Consider the following 23,524-nt stretch of genomic DNA (forward strand, 5'->3'; position numbering starts at 1 on the left):
ACACCTGCTTCTACCGTCTCTCTTATCAATATATTGTACTTAGAACCAGAATTATCCAAGAAGACAAAGTAACAGAACAATAAAGACACATGCTAAATGTGCTGCTATAAATTTGCATTGCAGACAGGTATTAAGGCACATTTGTATTTCAATGCATAGAGTTGTCATATTCTATTAAAATATTTTTCTATTTCTTTGTGTATGTGTGTTTGCTTTACTTGGCAGGTTAACTGAAGCACACCGAACAGCTGTCAAAGTCATTAGGAGAATGCAGTATTTTGTTGCCAGAAGAAAATTTCAGGTAAGTAATGCCACTAACAAAAGGATAAATGAAGAAGAGAAGTGTTCATGCAGGATAGGGGATGACAGTGGGCCTGACCAGTAAAAACTCTGCAGGTGAAATTTGTCTTTGAGCATATGGCTAATTCAAGGTCTATGACAAGGGCTAATAAACAAGGTCTATTTAAAATCTATTTAAACTCATGCTTGCATATTACTACTCAGTGGTAAATCTCAAACTGTATAAAGAATTCCCCACAAACATGAAGGACTCCTGCAGAACACCTAAACATTACAGAATTTGTAGATCAGCCCCAGAGTTATTTTTTATCAATATTTTATGTTCTGCTTTTATTTTCCAAGATAATTTAAAAAAATACATTTTCTTCCTTTTGAAGATAATTGTTTGACTAGCAGAAAAGACTCCGCAGCAGCTATAAATAGCTGCTGTATTTGATGCAATCCTGATTGTCACAGGATTTAACCCTGTAACAAGAGTGCATCCCAGGACTGGTCAAATTGTTGGCCCACCCACTTGCTTCCAGGCAAACCGTCTGCCTAACTCTCCTGCCACACCTTGATATTAATACTTTTAAAAGATGTCACTGAAGTGGGAGGTTGCCCATTTACTTGCCCTGGTGACAAGAGCCTTACACACATCTCCAGCCTTCCCTTATCATTTCCCATGTCTCACAGATGTTTCTCCAAGTCGCTAGTACCTGGACCCTGAGCACCAGAGTCTCACATGAGCTCTGTCCCTACTGGAGCTCATGGTCCCAACACCCTCAAACTGTGCTCTTACCTAATCATATTCTGGGCCTCCAAGCCCCACCCTGAGCATCTGAGCTCACACCATGGGGCTAGGGGTCCGTGCCCTGGTCCGTGCCCCCCTGAGCTATCCCTTATCCCTTTGCCTGGGAGCTTCTCTACTAGCTCCCCAAGGCTTAGTGACCCACCCCCTTGAAGCCTTAGTCCTGGCTCCCTACAACAGCTTCGGGGCTCACGGCAAGCCTGGACTCTGCTCCATGTGCCTCCACCAACCTGGGCCCTGCCTCAGAGCTCCCATGAGTCAAGGCTCCCCCTGCTTGATCTCAGCCCACCATTCCCCATTAGGGTGCAGCTTGAAGTCATACCAAGGGCTCCCCTCCATCCCAATAGCCCCGCCCCTACCTCCAAGACATTGAGTAGTAGCTCAGCCAATGGCATCTCTCTGGCTGCTGGTATCAAACTGCTGCCTTTGCTGTTCAGAGCTCTGCTCTTGTAGGGAACAGCCAGGTCCATTTCCCCAATCAGGCAGTGGTGCCTAATTGGGATTGCAAGCAACTTCTGGCTACCTTGCTGCTGCTTAGGCTCCTGCAAGTAACAGAGCACCCTGTGTCTGTTATAGACCCTCATCAAAACAGGAGTGGAACAGCCATTTACAAATGTAGCCTTTTCATGCTTCATTGCTATTCCTCTGCTTGTAGGTGGCTGGAGAGAGCACGCAACCTAGCTAGCTTGTTAGGGAACGACCTGCAATAACCTTACAGATGCACCCTATGATATCCCCAGAAAAAGTGATAGCACATTTAAACTTGAATACTTGAAGCAGGACAGTGGTTCTTTGTCTTTAGAGTCCCTGGACGAATGTGACATCTGTTTCAGCCAATGTCCTCCTGCAATGCAGTAGTAGGTGAATAGATTAAACAGGATGATCATCCAGAGTATGTCCACATTATGGAGGCTGCATGAATAATTAGGGATTCCCCTGAACATATCCCTCCCTTCCACTCCTAGTTTTTATAGATATAAAATATAACTAGTTTTTTATAGATATCCTAGCCTGGGGGTCAAAGACATATGGCCTTCAAGCCAGATCTGACTCTCAGAGCCACTCCATCTATCTCACAGAGCTGGGAGGGCTTCAGCATCATTCTGAAGGCAAGAGGTTTTGCCTGCACTCACACCAGGGCCAGGTGGCAAGGCACTGCATTGGTGCCGAGAACTGTGCCCATGCTGCCACTGCTTCAATGCCCCCAGCTGTGGCACAGGTGCAGTTTTCAATTATGTGGTCCCAGTGTATAAAGGGAAACCTTAACTACTTTTGTGAAAGGGATTATATGACCTGATGCCTATGTTTAACTTGATGTTTCAAGAATCCTGTATTCTTTATGGACCTGGAACTTAGGCTAAGAAAAACCAGAATCCAGATAGAGTTTGGAAGCTCAGAAAAGGAGAACCTGAATATGAGATGTGTTAAAACATCTATGCTGGGCTATAGTCCAATTTTTAAATAGATATAATGTGCCTGATTTAGGATACATTTAGGGGGAAAGGGTCTAGAACTGGTCAAACTTAGATGGGCTTGAAGTGTTTACCAAACTTCTTTGGGAGTATTCATTACATGATTTTTACTGTATATTCTATTATTTTTCATAACTTCACAAGAAGTTGTATTCAATTTAAACACATTTGTGGAGTCTGTGCCACATGCTCGCAGAATATAACCTGTTCTGGTCTAAAAAAGGTTAATGGGAAAACAGAAGGGAAAAGGTGGATGTTAGAAAGATTTTTTTAGAAACTTTTTTTTTCAGGTTTTAGGTTGGTTTCAGGAAGAATGCAATGTACATCCTTTAACAACACAAAGTTTCAGTGTTGATGATTTGGTAGCAGTGGTAAAAGGATTTTTAGGGGAATGAAAAAGGAAAGTTTTGTGTGGAATGAAGAGAATTAATTATGCACATGGTAGCCTCTAAAGGGAAAAAAAACCCCACTAGCACAGCTAGGCTGTTAGCCATGCATCATGTCTAAATAGAGTGTGTCCAAAAGGAGGAAAGGAGGGTTAGCCAAAATGTTCTCAAAGCACCCCTGCCAGTCAATCTAAAGAGAGATATTGGCACTGGTTCTCTGGGGGAAGACAATAGACTGCTTTTCTGGCCAGAAATAGTGATGTGTCAGCGTCTGCAACAAGCAAAGCTTGAGAAGGGAGGGAGAAAAATAGGCAATAAATTGAAAGCTTGAAAACAAAACAAAACAAAACAAAAACAACCTCCTCACGCATGCAGTCCCTTACACAACAGCTACATTTTGTTGAAGGCAATAATGCAGGTAACTTCCCACAACCAAGTGCTAGGAAAGGATTTTGTCATTAAGACTTTTTGCTCCTTCATTTTACAGGATTTGTTTCCACTCCAATTCCAGGCTTTTATGTGAAATTTCTAGGATCCTGTGGCTGCCTTCCAAGCATGACTCCAGCACATACTGTAGGTGTTCAGTGCATGTGTGCAATGGTGCATGCTAATGGCTTCGGCTGAAGCTGTGGCAGAGTGGAAACAGACAACAAGATGACTAATGAGCTGTTTTCAGTTATTTTCAGTTACTGGATTTGCAGTGTACCTTTTTTTTTCTCTTGAGCCAAAGCCAAAATAGAGACGTCTTGCCCCATATTTCCACTGGGCTGGGGTGGGTCCAAAAATGTTGATATTTCCTAAAGGAGATTGTTCCCAGTCCCCTCCCCCACTTCTGGGCTGTTTTGCTACCTTTAAAATCACATAATTTAATGCAAATTCTCCAGACTTTTTTTTTTAAAGTCATGTCTCAAAAGTCACAGAATTCCAGGAGGAAGTTTAGCAGTCTAAAGGAAGACTGAAGTGAGGGAAATACTGGACTTTATCTTCACTTTTATTTTTCTATCTTAATTCTGCTTTTTTGCATATAATACTGTTAAGTAAAGATGGGCCTAATTTATGGATCCAAACAGGTTCACATCTTGGGGAAGCATTTTGTAGATATCTAGACCAAAATCTTGACACTAAACATCCCCAAACTTTGGAATTGTGTGCATCTGAATCCAGTCATCCTAAATTGCAATTATCTTAATATTGTAAGATGCAGAAGTTATGTGAAATTATTTTTAAGAAAGGGTGATGAAGATCCAGCCCATGGACTTAATCCAGCTGACAGAGCCATATCATTTGACTTATGGGGCACCCCACAGGTCCAGAAATGTGATTGCAGAGGACCAGTGACAGTGTTAATTGAGCCTGACTGGGCCCTCAGACCAATAGTGCAACATTTATCCTGCTTGCAGCCTGATCCCCCATGTTGGACCCAACAACAGACCAGCCCATGGGGCCGGCCCAGCCTGTACGTGCCACTGCTTTAAAGCAAACATGCAAGTATCATGAAGAGTTTGCATCCCAAGCAATGCAAAATAATTGGTTGGAAAGAACTACTAGCCTACTTGGATAAACAAGTATCTTAAACAGGATATTAAGAGCACACAGAGGCTCTATAAGGAATAGGAAAAGGGTTTGATTAGTATGGAGAGAGATCTTCTAGTGGTCAAACATTGCAGAGAGAAAGTGAGAATGGCCAAAGCTTTAGCTAAGTTAGACCTGGAAAGGAATCATAAAAACCCCAGAAAATGTTTTTTTAATTGGATAAATTAAAAGAGAACTTGTAGGGAAGAGGTGGGGCTTCTATACATTGAAGCTGGGATGGAGATTGAATACAATATAGGTATTTCCCAATAAATATTTTTCATTGGTTTTGAATGATGAAGAAGTAATAAGGATAATAGAGTTGCAAATGGGAATGATAGTGTGGTTATGGAAATGACCATACATGAAAGAAGTATTACTATATATGAGGTGGTAGAAGCCAAACTTAGAAGAGTGAAAGAACTGGAAGGAAAGAGTAGACACTATAGCACTTAGCTCCACTGAATCTGTCAAATTGGGGATAATACCCTATAATGGGAAAGGAGCAAATGTAGTGCCTATATTTCAAAAAGAGAAAAAGACTGACCCCAGAAATTGCCATCCCACATGCCTGATTGGAACAGCTGCTGAAGGAATGAAAAATCAAGGATATGGAAGTCCCTGAAAAGGGGACAAAGTACAACAAGGTTTTATCCAAGGAAGATCTTGTCATACCCATCTAATGCCCTTCTATGACACGATTATTGACTTCAGAGACAAGAACAATGAAGTGGACCAAATCTTATGACAGTTGCAGAAGACAAAAATGGGGCAATATTGCCAACACAGAGAAGGGCCACATTATTATAGAGAAAGAATTAGACTACCTTGTGTAGTAGAGTATTACAAATGGTACAAATTCTAACAGTATGAAGGGCAGTCACATTGATGGATTAATAACAAGGCCACTGTACATGGCATTAGTAATCCCCTATTTAGACTACTGTGTAAAGTTCTGATCTCCTATGACAGGGCTGTCCAACTTCTGAGTGGCCCCCTCACTATGCCCCTCACTTCTTCCCCTGCTGTGTGGGCTGCCCAGAACCCCACTCCCATTGCCACATGGTCTTCCTTACCATGGCCCTTTCTACTCCCACTCTGTAGGCCACTTCTGCCTGCCCTCAGGGCTGGGAGCAGAACAAGACGCCAGAGGAGGAAGGGAAAACCTTGAGACCCAAACAACATGAGAAGGGAGTGGTGAAGAGAGCTAGAAGCCAGGTGGGACCCTGTGAGCTGCAAGTTAACTGCTCATGGGCTGTATGTACAATCTGCAAGTAGGACAGCCCTGATCCTTTTTAAAAGATTGGCTTGCATCCATAGATGCTTCTCAGTTAAATCTCAGGATGTCATCCTCCCACTGTACTCAGCCTTGGTGAGGCTGCAGTTGGAGTACTGCATCCAGTTCTGGGCTCCTCAATTCAGGAAGGATGTGGAGAAGCTTGGAGTCCAGAGGAGAGCCACGTGCATGATCAGAGGACAGGAGAATAGGCCTTATGAAGACAGGCTGAGAGTCATGCGACTCTTCAGCCTGGAAAAGCACAGGATCAGGGGTGACCTGGTGGCAGCCTATAAGTACATCAGGGTTGTGCATGAGGATCTGGAGGAATGCCTGTTCACCAGAATGCCCCAAGGGATGACAAGGTGGAACGGTCACAAACTCCTCCAAGACCATTTTAAGCTGGACATAAGGAAAAACTTCTTTACTGTCCAAGCCCCCAAGGCCTGGAATGGGCGCCCTCCAGAGGTGTTGCAAGCACCTACTCTGGACTCCTTTAAGAAGTGTTTGGATGCTTACCTTGCTGGGATCCTATGACCCCAGCTGACTTCCTGCCCTTGGGGCAGGGGGCTGGACTCGGTGATCTCCCAAGGTCCCTTCCAGCCTTAATGTCTATGAAATCTATGAAAAAAAGAATTTGAACTAGAACAGGTATAAAGAAGGGCTGCCATGATGTTCAGGAAATGGAGAACCTACACTATGAGATGCATGTTTGGCTTATTTATTTTAGAAAGTTGTGTGGGAATATGATTGCTTCTTATATATACTTCATATATATACTTTTGCAGGGTGACTATCATGAAGAGAAAAAAGGAGCTATGTAGTTTACAAATAAATTTAGACTGAAAATAAATTTAAATAGCCTAAAAATAAACTTTTTTTTTATAAACAAATAGAACTGGAAATTAAAGTATCTGGTTTTTTAGAAGAGCAGAGTTTTGGAATACTCTTCTGAGAAAAATAATGAGGGCAAAGAACCTGAATCACTTCAAGACAGAGTCTAAGAGTTTATGGAAAGGAAAGTATGATAGGGACAAGGATGGTCTTGGATCAATAATCAGCATATGTAATATGTTATAGCTGTATAGCATATGCTGATTTAGCTATCACATATATCGCATATGCAATAGCTAAAGTATTCCTTACCCTCAGGTTTGAAAGATAATGTGCTCCATGTGGGAGAGGTCTTCATCAGACATCTTCAGGGCTTCTGCTGAGTGCCTGTGGAGACTATGAAGAAAGTTTTTCCTATACAGAGTAGCTCCAAGGTGCCTAATTGAAAAAGATTTGAAATCCACATTGTATCACAAGAAAAGCAGGGGACATTGCGATGACTTTTATACCTTGGCAGCTATAATAGTAAAGAATTGTCTAGGATTATCATATTTTTCAGTTCTTACAGAGAATATCACCAAAAAACCTCTTGAGAATTAAAAAGAAAGTCTATCTGATACATATGAATGATGTAAAAATAAGCATTATCTGACACTTTCATATTACTCCTTTTGCAGCAAGCCCGGAAACCATATGATGTACGTGATGTAATTGAACAATACTCTCAAGGACACCTCAATATGATGGTCCGGATAAAAGAACTTCAAAGACGGTAGGCCCTATATACCCCATCCAGTGTTTGATTTCTCTGGTTTCAGCTGGCTTGAGGAGAGATGCATAGCTAATGCAGGACACCAAAATCAGAATATTTAACCACTGAAGCAGTGGCCAAACTCCTGTTGAGCTGGATCAGTTCCACTGTATCCAAATTTATTTTTTCAACTCTCTATGAAATTTAAGGAAGAGTTACAAATATTACTGTATTTAGTGCAAAGCTAAATTGTAGAATCCTTGTCTGCCATACAGGAGATCTGGGTTCAATTTCTGGTTGCATATATAACTACAGCCATCAAAATGCCAGATGTCTGGATTCCGTCTGGTTTTTGAATACTGTCCCAATGGTCTGAAAAGGGTGTGGAAAGTCTGGGATCCCTCCATACTCCTGCCTAGGTATTGAGCTTGAGGTATTGAAGGTCCTGGTGACTAGGAGCGTGCAAAGTGGGCCATATTCCATTCAGATTTGAAGTTGGCCCAAATTTGGGACAGTGATTCAGTTCATTGATTCAGATCACTGTCCCCCATTCAATCCAGCTGAATCTGAAGATTTGATGCTGATTTGGAGAATCAGCAATTCAGCCATAGACACAGCTTTAAATGTTTTTTCTACATACCTCAAGGTACTAGGTACTGCTTGTGAACACTGCAATGGTGGGGTGCATGCAGCATCCCACAGGAACATGGGGGGGGGCCCCCACATGCTCAGCAGCAAACCCGGAAGTGGACCAGAAGTACTTCCAGTCCACTTCTGGGTCCTCCATTGAGCACGCGAGGGGGCCCTCCCACACACCTTCCAGCTCAGCGCTCATCCCTGGGTGCCCCCCCCAGACCCAGCAGGAACCAGTTGCCGAGCCAGGGGGGTGTGGAGGGGCCCCCAGCGTGCTCCCCAGCAGACCCAGAAGTGGACCCGAAGTACTCCTTTTCCACTTCCAGGTCTGCTGCCAAGTGCACTGGGGAGCCCCCCATGCTCCTGTGGTGTGCTCCATCCACCACACCATCTCAGCATTCACGAGCCACCTGGTATCTTGAGGTATGTAGAAAAAACATTTAAAACTGCATCTATGTCCAAATCATCAGATGTCTCCAAATCAATTTGGAGGGTTCTGATTCAGTTTGGAGGGATTAAAGGGTCTCCTCATTTGCTTCCGATCTGGAGATTTGGCCACTTAATCAGGCCAAATCTCTGCCAAATCAAATCGGGGATCAAAGCTTCTCACAGCTCTTCTGGTGACCTCTCACACATACACCATGCTGAAGAAGGATAGATGGTTTCATACAACTAAATTGTTTTAGTTATAACATGAAAACAGAATAAATAGAATAACTTTGAAATTTTATTCCACCAAATTACAATACATAAAGGGGCCAAACTGCTGACTGTTTATATCTAGGAAATGATGCCAAAACTTTTCATTGACTTTGCTGCTAGTTTCAAACTACTGTTCTTTTGCATGTAAAATGGATCTGTGTGCTGTTCCAAGTTGCAGACAATAAGTTGTTTGATAATTCTGCAGCTGGCAAACTAAAATGATCTCTGTTTGCTTTTCAGACTGGATCATTCCTTAGGGAAGCCTGCTCTTTTCCTTCCAGGTATGGTGACTGTATTGTAAGATGAATGGTTCTGTCACTTAAGACTAATATAGAACAACCGTAGTGTTCAATCAGTTGCTAGATGCAGCTAATGAATGCTGTATAGCTATGTAATGAGTGCTACCTGACATTCAGGTAGTGCTGCTGGGATTAAACAGAAACTGACCATAACTGCTAAGAAAAGGTACCATGACACAGAGGCCTGGACACTTCTTTTAGTATATGATTTGCCATACCGAATTGCTTTCTAAGTTGTTGATGGCTTGGTTTAGGGTTTAGGTAAACATACTAATTACACTTTCTTACACTTACAGCTTTCTTCCTTTTGAAAGATTCTATAAGTTTGGATTCTCTAGGTTTTGAATGAAATTTTCAAAAGCACTGAAGTATCTTAGGACATGTGTATACAGCCCCAAGTAGCTTTGTCACAAAGTTATCTCTGCTTTGGGAACTACTATGCACCAAGCAGGTCAGGTATACCTTAGAACAGGGGTTCTCAAACTGTGGGTTGCAACCCCCCGGGGGGTCGTGAGCAACTTAAAAGTCAGTCACAAACTTCTCTTTCCTCCTCATCGTGCAAACACTCTGTTAGTAAAGCTCAATGTTTATCTGTCAACAGTTTGATTGACTGCATGCGATTGAGTGTGAGTTTTCCCTTTGCAATGTCCTACATGTGTAAATCAGGGTTTTCAACAGTTGCCACTTTAAAGAGCAAATACTGATCAAAAATAAACGTGGAGCGCAAAATGAGACTAGCAGTCTTGAAAATAAAGCCCAGGTTTGAAAAACTAAGCAGTACTAAGCCAATTCATTCTTCTCATTGAAAACGATTGGGTTTTAAATTTGACAGTGGTTTTTTTTCAGTGAAAAAGTTTGGAATTTGATAAACTTTATAAAGTGTTTTTTGACTATTATATTTCATTTAATATACAAAGGTAAATGTGCTTTATTTGTCCCCTACCTAATCCTAATGAAATCAATAGCTTTAATCATGGGGGAGTCACATAAATTTATATATTATTTGACAGGGTTGCAATATCACAAAGTTTGAGAACCCCTGCCTTCAAACAAGGCTGCTTTGAGGAGTATAGACATATCGTTAGGAGGCTAAATTCTGTTTTCCAAAGTGAGGTTTGGCACACAACAGCATCAGTTTCCCTAACACTCATAGGGACTTTCAACCCTGAGTACCTAAGCCACCTTTGAAAATAGTATTTGGACTCCTAAATCACTTTGGTGCCTTTGAAAAATGTCTTGCAGGACCTGTGATGAAAATGGGGAATATTATCAGAACCGGTATTATCTCCTAAAGCGGGGTAAACTCTGACCACTATCAAATTGCAGCTATAACTCACATAGTATCGAGGTGAAGATATGATTGGGGGTTTTTTAGACAGCTTTTTGTCTCTAAGCTGCAGGCTGAGAGGGACATTTGAATGTAAAGGGCATAACTGAGATATAATATTCCAGGGAATTTCTGAAGCTGGATGCTTTCTCTGCCTGCTTCATTAAGCAGTAAGTCCTAGTGGAGATGCTAAGAAAGTTTAGTTGCTAAATCTTAGGTCAGACAATGTATTTGGATGATGTCAAATAATTTTGTAGGTTTGAACCAGTGTTTAATTAGAACTGCATAATGCTATCACCAGCTCAAGGGACTGTAATTGGTAAATAGGCCAGCAAGGTATGAGTGCACTTGCAGGAGAGCTCAGGTTCAGCAGTGGGATTTTACTTATCAGATAAAACTTAGGGAGATGTTCTAAAACTCAGTCTGAGGGAGGACATTTTCTAATTCAAGCCAAGATCTGCAACAGCTTTTCTTGTCATCAAAAAAACAAACTTGCCCTTCATTTTATATTCAGATTTTATTTGCATTCAGGAAAAACATTGGTTTCCTCAAATATTCAGTTCTAACAGAAATGTTGGCAGGTTCATTCTCTGGCCTGATTATGAAGTGCAGTCTTGTTAGGGAGTGGACTAAGGATCCCCCAGGACTCCTTGAAACATGTTATGAAAGAAATGATTGCTGCTCTGAAGAACATGGCAGCCCCATCACTTATGCAGCTTCCCCACTAATCTTTTCTTGGAAAACCTCTAGTGCTGAATAGCTGCTCTGAGATAACTATTCCAGAAGTAACCAACTTTCAAGGTGACATTGCCAAGAATGACACCTGTCCCCACAGCCTGCCAGCTTTATAGTGACCCCAACTTGCAATGAAATAGATCAGATATGAGGAATAAGCAACTGGAGAAGGGAAAACTGGAGATGGCACTCAAGTTTGCAGAACCTCATTGTCTCAGTTGGCAAGACCAAGGCCAGAAATAATCTGACGTTAATTATTTTATTAAAAACCTGTGGAAACTCAAGAATGAAATGAATGTTCCTAAACTGGGCTTATTTATTTCCAAGTATTAGATGATGGATATTTTACTAAAACCAGAGGTGATTTGGATATTGAGCTTATTTCACCCAACCACCAGGAAAGTGGGTGGGACGGTAGTAGTTTGGGACCTTTTCTGGTGACAACAGACTCTCACACCATCTATTCCCTCTGAAGGTTAGAGGGGAATTTTGGTGTTCTCACATGTCAGCATAGGTACTTACATCAACGAACTGGATTTAGCCCTTTACTAGCATAAAACCAACAATTAAACAGGATGACTTCTTTTAGCCTGCCTTTCATCCAGTTCAGCTACTGGACTTGGTGAATTTCCTGAGGTTTCCAGATGCTTTTAGTAGTCTGTCATTCACCAAACTTAAATTCTTCATTTTCTGGTGGTAATAATGATGATAATAACAATAACAAATTGATTTCAAATAGCTTGGGAAAAATCTTTAGCAACCTCATATAGTGAGCATATGCAAGCTATTGCTTTATTATACTGAAATGGAAGATTTCTTACACTGTAAAAAACAAAACAGATCATTTCCAGCTCAAATCTTTTTCAGGCAGTTTGGCAGGACTTCACTCCATATGTTAACATTATACTAAGTATACGTTCTTACTAAAAAAAAAAAACAGATTTAAAAAAATTGAAATGTTCTGATGAAATGCAGTAAAGTACTTTATTAAAAAGAAAACTGAAAAAGTTTGGTAACCAGTTGGAGCTTACTTTTACTGATTTTTTTCCAAATGAGAACACTGAATGTGGAGTCTCTGAAAGTCAGATGCAAAGCATCTCAGGTTGGACACTGAAAATCTGTAGTTCTCCCAGATTAGTAATTAGTGCAGGGAATTTAGGCTTATCTAGTTTTTGAAACAAGTAAAGTGTTTGCAGAGAGAAGAGGAAATGCATTGAAATGGAGGAAAGAAATAAACTGAAAGACTGAGGTCTTTTTCGATCCCTAGTAGCTAAGAATTCTTCATATTATACATTTGGTACTGTTTTACCTTGTCAAATGTAAATATGCAGGTGATAAACATCTGTTGTGTACCTGGGAAGATTACTGCATTGTATTCACAAAATTCATTCTTGCTGCCCAGCTGTTTTTTTCTCACACAATTGCATCCTATTCCATCTAATTATACTTGATTCACAATAAATACATTCCTTCTTTTTTCTGTTTGTATTCCTCACATATTTGGAGATTATTCTCCTGTCAATTGGCCAATCTATCCATTTATTAGAGACCAAAAATGTTACGAGAAAGTTATTTAGGTTTCAAGATAAAAAACATGAAAAGAGTTTCAGGTGTATAATTTTCATACAAGCTTTTCCAAAAGGTTACTATGCAACCTTTCTCCAAACGAAAAAAGAAAAAAAATCTCAGAATGAAAGAATGAAATTATATCCTTCGAAAAGCCTGCTGAGGAAGAGTATAAACACTAGAGAGAAATCAAATGCATTAGAATAGTGTTATTTAAACTAGTGTCCATCCGTTTACCAGTTTGCTTTTATGTAAAGGTTTCGGTCTGTACTAGAGAGAAATGCTAGTTAATTGCTCCTGAAATTCTTAATTAAATGGAAGTTAACCAGAAGATGGAAAGACTACAGTCTTCTAAGTCAGATAAGGTTCTTTGGATAAATGTGGTATCTTTTATTAGACCAACTGAGTAGTTAGAAAAAATGTTCTCTGCAAGCTTTTGGGCACTTATACCCTTCTTTATCCCTCTAAGGCATATATAGCATATATGTCAGTAAAGTAAAATAAATGCCACAGCTAACTGATTATTGCATATTATGCTTTTCACTTCATCTGAGAGGAATGCCACGTCACAAAATAGCTACAACCCCTTCTGACACTTTTTCTAACTCCTCTTTTCTTTGTTTTCTCCCCTTCACAATCTTCTGGAATAGTCAAAATAAGAAACAGTATTACCTTACTTGTTCAAATCTAAGACAAGGTTTTTGTTTCCATTTAACTTGGGGGTTGGGGGGAGGAAGTCTCTTGTCTTGGATTTGAACATAAGCAGGGGAGAGGGGGAGGGAGAGCCAGCTGATGCAGCCCCATCCTCAACCCAGCATCAGAGCTGGAGCCACAGCATCTTCTATCCCTCTGGTGCTTCCTCTGCCTCCCCTGGCACTACCTCTGTCTCCTCCCCACTACTCCTTACCCTCCATAGCTTCAGCTCTGACTGTGGCTCCAGCTGTGCTCTGGCCTGGGGCACAGAACAGAAAGTGGCTTCAGCCCTTACCAGGCCATGTAGCAATAGCAGTGATGGTGGCAGCTCCAGTCCCAGCCCCAGAGCCAGTGGCAGGACTGGAGCTGCTGCTACCACAACTGCTGCTGCTGAGCCAGGTAGAGGCTGGAGTTACTATGCAATCTGTTTCCTGGGCCAGAATAAAGCCAGAGCTGGAGCTTTTGATAGCTAAGTGATGGAGGAGTGGAGGCAGGTGGTGGTGGTGGGCAAGCGGTAGGGGCATATTTGTGGGATCTACTTGTATGTAAAATGAATAGCGTACTAGCCAACTCCTTACTTCCTTTGATAAAACTTCTCTCCTATCAGGGTGAATGCCCTCTTAATATCCCAGGGAGTCTTTGGTGGAAGGGCAAGATAAGAAACAGCCTTCCCCTGAACATATGCCAAGAGGATGTCCACTGACTCTGAGAGTGAAGCTATAGTATGCTTCTGCCACACTAAATCTGTGGACTATTAAGCAGCATTAAATTTCAGCATTAAAGCAGGGGCCCACAGGATGTAGGGAGAGCTGTCTCAGCTTGGCAAGATGCTGTCTGCTAGCCACACGAGATTGGGACCGATCCTGATCCCCACATGGCTGGGAGAGCTGTTGCATCTGCCTCCCAGCCCTATGGAAATTAGGATGGGACCTGATCTCCACAAGACTGGGAGGCAGCTTCCCACCAGTCAGGATAGCCTTCCCCACTGCCCCGACTCAGGGCCAGCCCAACCTCCTCTGGCTGGGATGGAACTGCCCACCACGCTGAGAGAGTTCCTGCACAACCTGGAGCTCTGGCTGCCTGCTGTGAGGGGGCAGAGCAAAGCAAGAGAAGCTCCGGACTGGGCTGTTCCTGTTAGGCTCAGTGTGCTCCCAGCAGAGGTGCATGTGTAAATGTACACTGTGGAGCACTTTAATGAGCCTGAACTTTTTGTGCAGAAAATTCAGGTGCGTTAACTGCATATGTAGATGTGCCCTCTGTGAGCAGCCACACATTAACAGTCAATTCTATTTCTTGACTGCACAGCTCTGAGGGTGTCTACATGTTCATTAATGAGCTTTAGGTAATACTCATTCAATCTAGTACCTCCATAGTGAGGTACTAGAAAAAGGTGTATTAACCTATTTTAATGTGCATTAGCTAAAGAACACTTTTTTGTGATACTTTAATGCGCATTCAAATAGGGTAATGCACATTCAAATAGGCTAATGCACATTCAAATGCACATGTAAATGCGTACTGACTTGCCACTTGAGGACTGGTGAACAAGGGTATGGCTAGACCCAGGGCACCTGAGCTGTATCCCTGCTCTGGGGAAGTGGGAGGTGGGGGGAGTTGAGAAAAATGCATTCTGGGATACTGGGGGACTGCAAATTACTTCTTTTATCTCCATGGAGCAAGTTACCCTAACATGATTTAGGTAGCACAGCCCAGAGTTAACCATTGCCTAAAGTAGTATAACTTTGAGACACTCAGAGGACACTTAGCAGACATTAACAAGCTTTAACGCGTGGATATTTGTGTTTTAGGTGCCCTTAGTATGGTCTGTGTAACTTCAACCTATATGTTGTCAGTCTCAATAGCTCCTACCTCAAGCATTCAGGAAAATACAACAATTCAACAAATAGAGCTCACACCATCCAGCAAAAAATGTGGAAAAGGAATATAAACATGAGTATACAACAATTCATTGCTTCAATGCCCAAAGGACTGAATCTTTTTCCTCAGAAAATTATTTTTCTTCCTTTTTTTCACATCACCATCTATTGTATAAAAAAAATGACTACTTGGAAAGCAAGCATTTAATTTAGTGGATATTTATATAGGTTCCTAACTCTTTGTAGTGTTTCTGATATTTTCATCTATTATGAATATTTTGCCCAGCACATAATCTAGTGATTTTGATTGCTGAGTTGAGTTACAGCAGTCTCTACAGGCCTTGACCCAGGTTTTGGCCCCATTGTGCTAAAAACTGTACAAACTCAAACAGCAGCTTTAGTTTTGAAGAGGTTCCAGTGTTGCAATTGACTAAGAGAAGCAAATTTTAGGACTGGGGCTTCAATAAACAAGATTATCAGAAACTTGGAGAAAGAATGAGGGTAAGGATATTTGAAATGACTTATTCAGTAGTAGTAAATCAGTGGCAGGGTCTTCTGATGGCCAGTCAGTCCAGTGTTTTACTTACTAGATTATGCAGCTTGTCATGGATATAAATGCAAATCGATAATAGATTATCTTATTTATGAATATGCATGACAGTATAATTAGCATGTGTACATTGTATAAATTGTGCATAACTATATATATTATATATATATATGCACATGTACACATAGCATGGGGACACAGTTCCTCTTTTCTGTGGCTCACTCTGAAAATCACATTTTCTACTTGCACTGATGTTATCAATATCACCCTGACATTTTACTAGCTTCTATATGGTTTTTAATCCCATTAAATATCCTTACTCACAGTTTATTCTTCATCTAATGAATGTCCCAATTTTTTTATTTTTTTTTTTAAGAAAAAGGGGTAGACAAAGGATACTATACTGTAGGAGCCAGACTGATCCGGTTAGAGGATAAGGTAAGTGTATGAAAGCTTTTTTTTCCCTGAGTAATGATATCTGATCTAGAGGACCTCAAGATAATATCTGGGTATGATTTACTTAGAACTGCAGGGCACCATAATAAGGAAAAATATCCTAATTTTTCGAAGGGAGATGAAGTTATATGTACATGTTAGCATTAACCATTTACCTGCTCTGCAACCTTGATTCTTAGTTTCAAATAGGAATACTTTCAACCTGTAGCCAGGTAACATAAATTTTCTAGACAAATTCTGCATACTGACAAGGTTTTTGCCTTATGTGAATTATTGTATTAAATATACTAGAGACGCCATTACCAGCACTCTTTGTAAATAGCAGCAGCTGATGTCTCACTTGATAATCTTGTGGTTTTCTAAGGTTTACTGTTACTGTTTCTGTGACGTTACCTTTGCATGTATATTTCCTCACTTTCTTGTCTTCAAGAATTTGTTCATAATTATTGTTAATAACCATTTCCTGAAGTGGTACCTAAAGGTGACAACTAGATTGGGCACTATTATTCTAGACACTGTATGCTTATAAATGCATCCTTTTTAGTTTTTTCCAGTTGCTTTCACTCATAATATTCAAAATAAAGAAAAAGCAAGTTTCCACAGAAGAGGGAACCTGTGTCTCTTGCCATTATTTGGTATGCTGCTGATATGACTTCCCTGTTCCCTGTAGGTTGTCTGTCCATAGAAACAACACATTTTATGCAGACAGTTAGATGTTTTGTTTTATTATAGTAAAATCCCCTACTGCAACTTGTTTTTCTGATGTATTACCAGTAGTGTAACTACGGTGGAGCAAGCAGGGCACTAGGTCCCGATGGATAAGTATGGAGGGGTGCCATTAGGGTCCCTTCTCCCCAGAAACCTTTGCCACAGCAGGCACAGCCTACACAGCCCCTGCCTGGGCGTAGAGGCCCTGAGCATCCCTATGTCCCATAGTGTATCTGGGGAGCAGAAGTGGGCTGGAACAACTCCCCCACACGCCTGGGAGGTTTTACCATAGGAGGCATAGCCTTGCCCCCAGAGGTGAATGGAGCACCAGAAGTCACCCTCAGAGAGCCCTCACCACTGCCTGTGCCTCAGAGGCGGCAGCATGAGCTCATGCTGTTATGGCAGCAGCTGCAACTACCATTCAAGCGAAGACAGCGATGAGCCCCAGCAGGTAAGAATCTTCTCCCCGCACCCCACACAGTCTCACTCTCCAGTGAGCAGCAATCTTCCAATGCCCCATCCTGGAAACTGAAAAAGCTTGTTACACCTCTGATGTATTATTCATTAGCCATTACAATGGTACAGTTTCTTTAAACACTGTTACTTTGCATCCCTCTTGAACACCATGTTTGCTTTCCGGCTTGGGTTTCTTAGCTGAACAATAAAGTTACCAGCCATCTTAGCTGTGTGGTGCACTCTCTCTCATGCTAGTCTGACTCACATCACAGTGGAGTCATATATAACAGTTCTAATGTTTGAGACAAACATCTATCTGTGATCCAGGACATCCAGTGCTTGCAGTTCCTCCCTTATACACAAGCTTTTCATCTTGTTTTAAGTTATGTGAAGGCTGTGGGGGAAGTTTTGATGGTTCCTGATAAACTACAGTGCCTCTTATAGAAGTGTCAATAGAAATCATGTAAATATGAAATTTCCACACTTATCTACATGGCATATTACCTTAACATGGAAATATACAGTGCTGTGATTTTATACGGTCATTTAGCTCCTTGGGTTGCATTGTGTTGCATCCTAGAGATAACCAACTTCACAGCAAAGGAATCAATAATACCATTTGTCCGCATGAGGACAGTTAGGAAAATTAATCCAAATTAACTTTTAAAGCAGATTGAATAATGTCAGTGCATCATATGGAGAGACTTAATCAGAATGAGTATTGTCTTAATTTGCTTTAGCCTAAGTCACTCACAAATGGTTTTAATGCTATTTAGCCAATGCACTTTAAATTCACACATTTAATTCATTCAGGTTACATTTTCCAAATGTTCACGTACAGACAAACCCACAGGGCAGTAGGTCCAGGAACATGATACAGGAAGGTTATCTAGAATAACACTTTCAGTAGTTAGTATGGAGAATTATCCTCAATAGACCAGAGGGCTGGTGCGTTACTAAGTCAGTACTTCATTTTTTCCTGATTCCTCCATAATATGAAGAAGGGAGGTCAGAGTGTTACTGGTCTAGCTGCCGGGTAATGTTGGTAATAGTTTAAGAACTTTTAACTTCAGAGTTTTAATTTGGGCAGTGTAAGGGTAGCTTTTTGGTAAAGGTAAAAAATGATGTAACATGTGGGAATGCTCTGTAAATGCAATGCTGAATAAGTGACATTACAGATTGTGTGTGTGTCCTGTCCCTACAGCTCACAAAAGCTCTTATTTTCCTCAACATTACCTGGAACTAAACCTTTTAGAAATGACGATAACATGGTTTTATTTAATCATATTAAATGTCCCTGATAAGTATTCAGTGCCCATCTACAGTGAAGATTCCAAAAGGGTGTTTGAAACGACATCCACAAAAGTTAAAACATCAGTCATAAAAGCCCTGTTAACATTGGTCACGTGTAAATACAATGTAAATATAGTTGTTGCAGGTTTAATTTCAAGTGGGAGTGTGGGCAAACCTTAATTACTTTTCTGTTTGCTTAATTATAGCACAGTTGTTTAACTTTCCTTGTATTGTGTGGGAACTGGTGGTTTCTATCTCAATATTCATTGTTCTAGAGAAAACAAACAGAAGGGAATGAAAATGTATCAAGATAATTTATTGGGTAAGCCCTGTAAAATACATTCAGTATCCAACTTCCTTTTGTTTCCAAATCAAACTGCAAGCAGTAGAGTCTGAAACAGGGAAAGCTGATCTTTTTGCTTTATCAGTACAATTTAACCTTGTAGTTATTTATAACTTTAGTCATAGTATCATAGAAAATTAAGGTTGGAAGGGACCTCAGGAGGTCATATAGTCCAACCCCCTGCTCAAAGCAGGATCATTCCCAACTAGATCATCCCAGCCAAGGTTTTGTCTAACCAGGTCTTAAAAACCTCCAAGGAAGGAGAAGGCCACAAGCTCTCTGGGTAACCTGTTCCCGTGTTTTACTACCCTTCTAGTGAGAAAATCCTTCCTAATAGTTTCATAGTTGGTAGGGTCAGAAGGGACCTGAGCAGATCATCAAGTCTGACCCCCTGCCATGGGCAGGAAAGAGTACTGGGTTCAAATGACCCTGGCAAGGTATCTATCTAGCCTCCTTTTGAAGACCCCCAGGGTAGGAGCAAGCACCACTTCCCTTGGAATAATAACCTAATAATATCTAACCTAAACTTCCCTTGGTGCAACTTGAGATCATTGCTCCTTGTTCTGTCATCTGCCATCACTAAGAACAGTCTAGCTCCATCCTCTCTCAAACCCCCCTTCAGGTAGATGAAGGCTGCTATTAAATCCCCTCTCAGTCTTCTCTTCTCTAGACTAAATAAGCCCAGTACCCTCAGCATCTCCTCAGAAGTCATGTGCCTCAGCCCCTCACTATTTTCATTGCCCTCTGTTGGCCTCTCTCCAATTTTTCCATATCCTTTCTGTAGCAGGGGGGCCAAAACTGAACACAGTACTCCAAATGCAGCCTCACCAATGCTGAATAGAGGGGAATAATCACTTCCCTTGATCTGCTGGCCCAGTATGCCATTAGCCTTCAACAAGGGCACACTGTTGGCTCATATTCAGCTTATTGTCCACTGTAACTTCCAGGTCCTTTTCTGCAGAATTGCTGCCCAGCCAGTCAGCCCCCAGCCTGTACTGGTGCATGGGACATTCTGTCCTAAATGCAGGACTTTGCACTTGTCCTTGTTGAACATTCAGGAGATTCCTTTTGGCCCAATGCTCAATTTGTCTAGGTCACTCTGAATCCCAACTCTATCCTCCAACATATCTACCACTCCCCCCACAACTTGGTGTCATCTGCAGACTTGCTGAGGGTACACTGTATGCCATCTTTCAGGTTGTTGATGAAGTTATTGAACAAAACCAGCCTAAGGACCAACCCCTGTGATTGATTAAAATGACACATTTGTGGACAGAGGCCAATTAGTTTAGATGGTTTAAAATGCAGCCATGGATTTTTATGATTATCCAGTTAAAAATGTGATCTCTACATGAAGTTAACACATTTCTGCTTCAGGCTGGTCTTTCTCACTTTTTAGCTTTATGTGTAAAAGGGTATTATGCATCAATCACCCATTCAGAAGGGTGTATATGGTTTTACATACAGCCATAATAATTGTTTGCTCATAGATTTTCAGGGAGGAACCATGTATTTTTATGTTGAAGATGGGCTTTAACCTTGTACATGTTTCCTTACCATTTGGATCTAAGCTACTAGATATAGGAGAATTTAAGTCTAGGACTCAACACTAAATGTATAAATAAGATGACTGAAAGAAGGTCCCAAAATTCAAAACTGCGGTCTCAAAGATTCATTTCTTTACTATGAACAGCATTGCCTGTAACCTCTGTATCAGTAATAAAAAAGAAAAAAAAGATTGTATGGGATGGAGCAGCATGTCTACAGTGAAGGAGAATTAATGTGTATGCTCATATAACTTTCTAAACATTTAAAGGCTGGTTGGAGAGGGAAAAAGCATGTGGTGGTGGTTTCCAGATGACATGAAAATACCTTTTTGGAAACACTAGTGTTATGCCAGGCTTTACTCCTTCATTAACATGGCACGGTGCATAATGTAATTTTACCCATAACACTTTTCAACCTGATTTTTTATGAGTAGGACATAAGAGGTTTATTTTGTTGTGGTCAGCCTAATAACCTATTATGGTTCCTTTACTAACAACATAGAGATGTTAAGAACAAGAATGAGGATTCTTTCCCAACATGTGATATATGTCATTTGGCCGACCCTTCTTTTAGTTCAACGGCAGGGTTTAATTTTAAATTTTGGTATGTAGCCATTGACAGATTATTTTGAAATGCATTAGGGGGGAAATATTTGCCAAGATGATGTTCTAAAGTTGGCATTAGTTTCTCTTTAAAATTGTAAGCTAATGCCTTTTTCTGATGAAATGAGTATTATGTCTTCCTCCCCCTTTTTCTTTTCAAAATTAGAAACAAAAACCTTGGTGTGCCATGTCAAACTGCATGGCAACCTATAAATAAAAACAGGAGAGAAAAGAATCTACAAATGAAAGGTTAGAAGAGACAGCTGTGTTGTCTTTGAAAAAAGAAATCTATTAGGTATTTTTATAATTATATGGCTGTCTTCTTTATGTGGTATTTACAGTTATGATTTACTGTCCATATTACCATAACTATTTCCATACTTTTAGACAACATGTGATAATGCTAGAAGCCAAAAGCAGCCATTTGGTAGCATTTAAAAAATGCAAAAACGCTAAAAGAAAGCAGGGCAGTAAAGCTGAATCCGTCTGAGGTTTATCCATCTGAGTAACATGAGCCAGAACAAATGCATGGTCCAATACAAACAAAGGCAGGGATTGGATTGGGGTGGTAAACTCTCTTTCTCTACCAATTTGAATACTTGTTTTAAAATTAGGAGTAAAAAGATGGGCTTTGAGAAGAGTGATTTGTGTGCATCTTTTTCCTTCTTAATAACATTAGAGAGATTGTCATTTGTTACATCTCACTCTTCCTGTACTTACATCAGGAGTCATTATATAGTCATCATGGCATTGTCTGTTATGATGGCGCCTTTAAGCACCACCATACTTAAAGGTCTGTCAGCATTTCCATTACAAACCCTTAATTTGTGGGGTAGGATGGAGGGGGAAGAAGGGCATAACTCAGCTGTTTAAAAAAAGCAACCCTCTAGGCTGAAAATCAGTGTACAATGAGTCCACTAAGAAAGGGGTTTCCTACATTTCTGGGGATTTGAGAGTGCATGAAATATAAGACAACAAATAGGTTTGCCAAATAAAGATACTTTGATGATGTAGTGTTTGCACATGTTTTGCACCCCAGTTGCTTATATGTTAATTTATACTATATGATGGAATTATTTGGATGGTGGGTTTATAAATGTGATTTTGGTATATTTGCAAATAAACCAAGATAACTTAAACAGTCAGGCTGCTCACTTGAAAACTTAGCTACTAGACATGCTACAATTTTCTTGTTGTAAATAATTTGTAGTGCATTTGTATCCTGGATCTTCCTCTTACTTTTGTTAATATGGATGAAAACTACCACATACAATCAACAGGAGCATGGATGGGTGTCAGCAGTGGAGCTAAATTTACTTTATGCTGTAGTGGAGAATGAGTATTACTGTCAGTTCATGTGTATCACATGCTCCATAATTAGTCTAAGAAGACTGAAGAGATTCTGTGTCTAGAAGGCCATAAAAGTGGGCCAAAATCTGCTCCCATTTATTACAGGGCAGATCTAGAGCAGGTCTGTTGACTCTGTTCTGACAGTGTGAGTTTATTTGATAATTTATTTGATTATTATTTTTAAACTATTGCCTAATTTAGAAAAAAAGGAAATCAAAATAAACACTATACGGACAATGCTTTTGGATCACCAGCTAGTCAAATTCTGCTGTCATTTACCTCAGTGGGGTTCTTCTGGATTTCATGTGTCAGCAGATTTGTTTCAAAGATTTAAATGTCAAAGGACCTGATTCTAAATTGTGCTCTCACAGACTGCTCAGTCCTACTGAATTAAAAAAGACATGCAGCAGGCATGTCTACGCGTTCATTAATGCGCTATAGTTACTGCACATTTAGTTTAGTACCTGTAAAAACAGGTACTAACTCAATGAATAGTAACCAGTGCTACTGTGCAGTAGCATCAGCAAATGCCTTTTAAGTGATGTAAAAGTGCAGTAGACTCATTCTACTATGCAGTAGCATATCAGCACGACTTTCACTGTGACACACTAATGCACAGCAGAATTAGCCTACTGCACATTTAGTGTCTTATGGAGATGTGGCAGGATGTAACACAGGGGCGGGTAATTATTTTGGGTGGAGGGCCGCTTACTGAGTTTTGGCAAGGCATTGAGGGCTGCATGACAGACAGCCAGGGGCTAAATTTTTAGCGGCCCTGCAGCCCAGATAAAATGGTGTGGTGGGCCGCATCTGGCCCATGGGCTGCGTTTTGCCCACCCCGATAACAAAATCAGGCTAAAAATGGGAAGCATTAAGACTAAATAGAGTTCTGTTCTCACTCTATGAAGCATAAGTGTTGCAAGCATCCTTAAGGCATAGTGAAGGAGTCTATGAGGTGTCTTAAAAATATGTTTGCACACATGTGTATCATGTTGCTCACTGCTA

The 23,524-nt window shown here is 40.7% G+C and overlaps 1 protein-coding gene across 1 annotated transcript in view; it reads left to right on the forward strand.

Moving 5' to 3' along the window:
- The first annotated feature begins 229 nt into the window (after window positions 1-229).
- Window positions 230-23,524, forward strand: part of LOC109316304 (potassium voltage-gated channel subfamily KQT member 1-like) — a 311,290-nt gene continuing 287,995 nt past the window's right edge. Inside the window, exons 1-4 of the mRNA XM_019544251.1 lie at window positions 230-301; window positions 7,308-7,402; window positions 8,957-8,997; window positions 16,140-16,201. Coding sequence (XP_019399796.1) covers window positions 269-301; window positions 7,308-7,402; window positions 8,957-8,997; window positions 16,140-16,201 — 231 coding nt within the window. The 5' untranslated portion in view covers window positions 230-268. The remainder of the gene's footprint in view (window positions 302-7,307; window positions 7,403-8,956; window positions 8,998-16,139; window positions 16,202-23,524) is intronic.

The sequence above is a fragment of the Crocodylus porosus genome, unplaced genomic scaffold (assembly GCF_001723895.1).
Source record: "Crocodylus porosus isolate Cpor-Errol unplaced genomic scaffold, CroPor_comp1, whole genome shotgun sequence".
Lineage (NCBI taxonomy): Eukaryota > Metazoa > Chordata > Crocodylia > Crocodylidae > Crocodylus > Crocodylus porosus.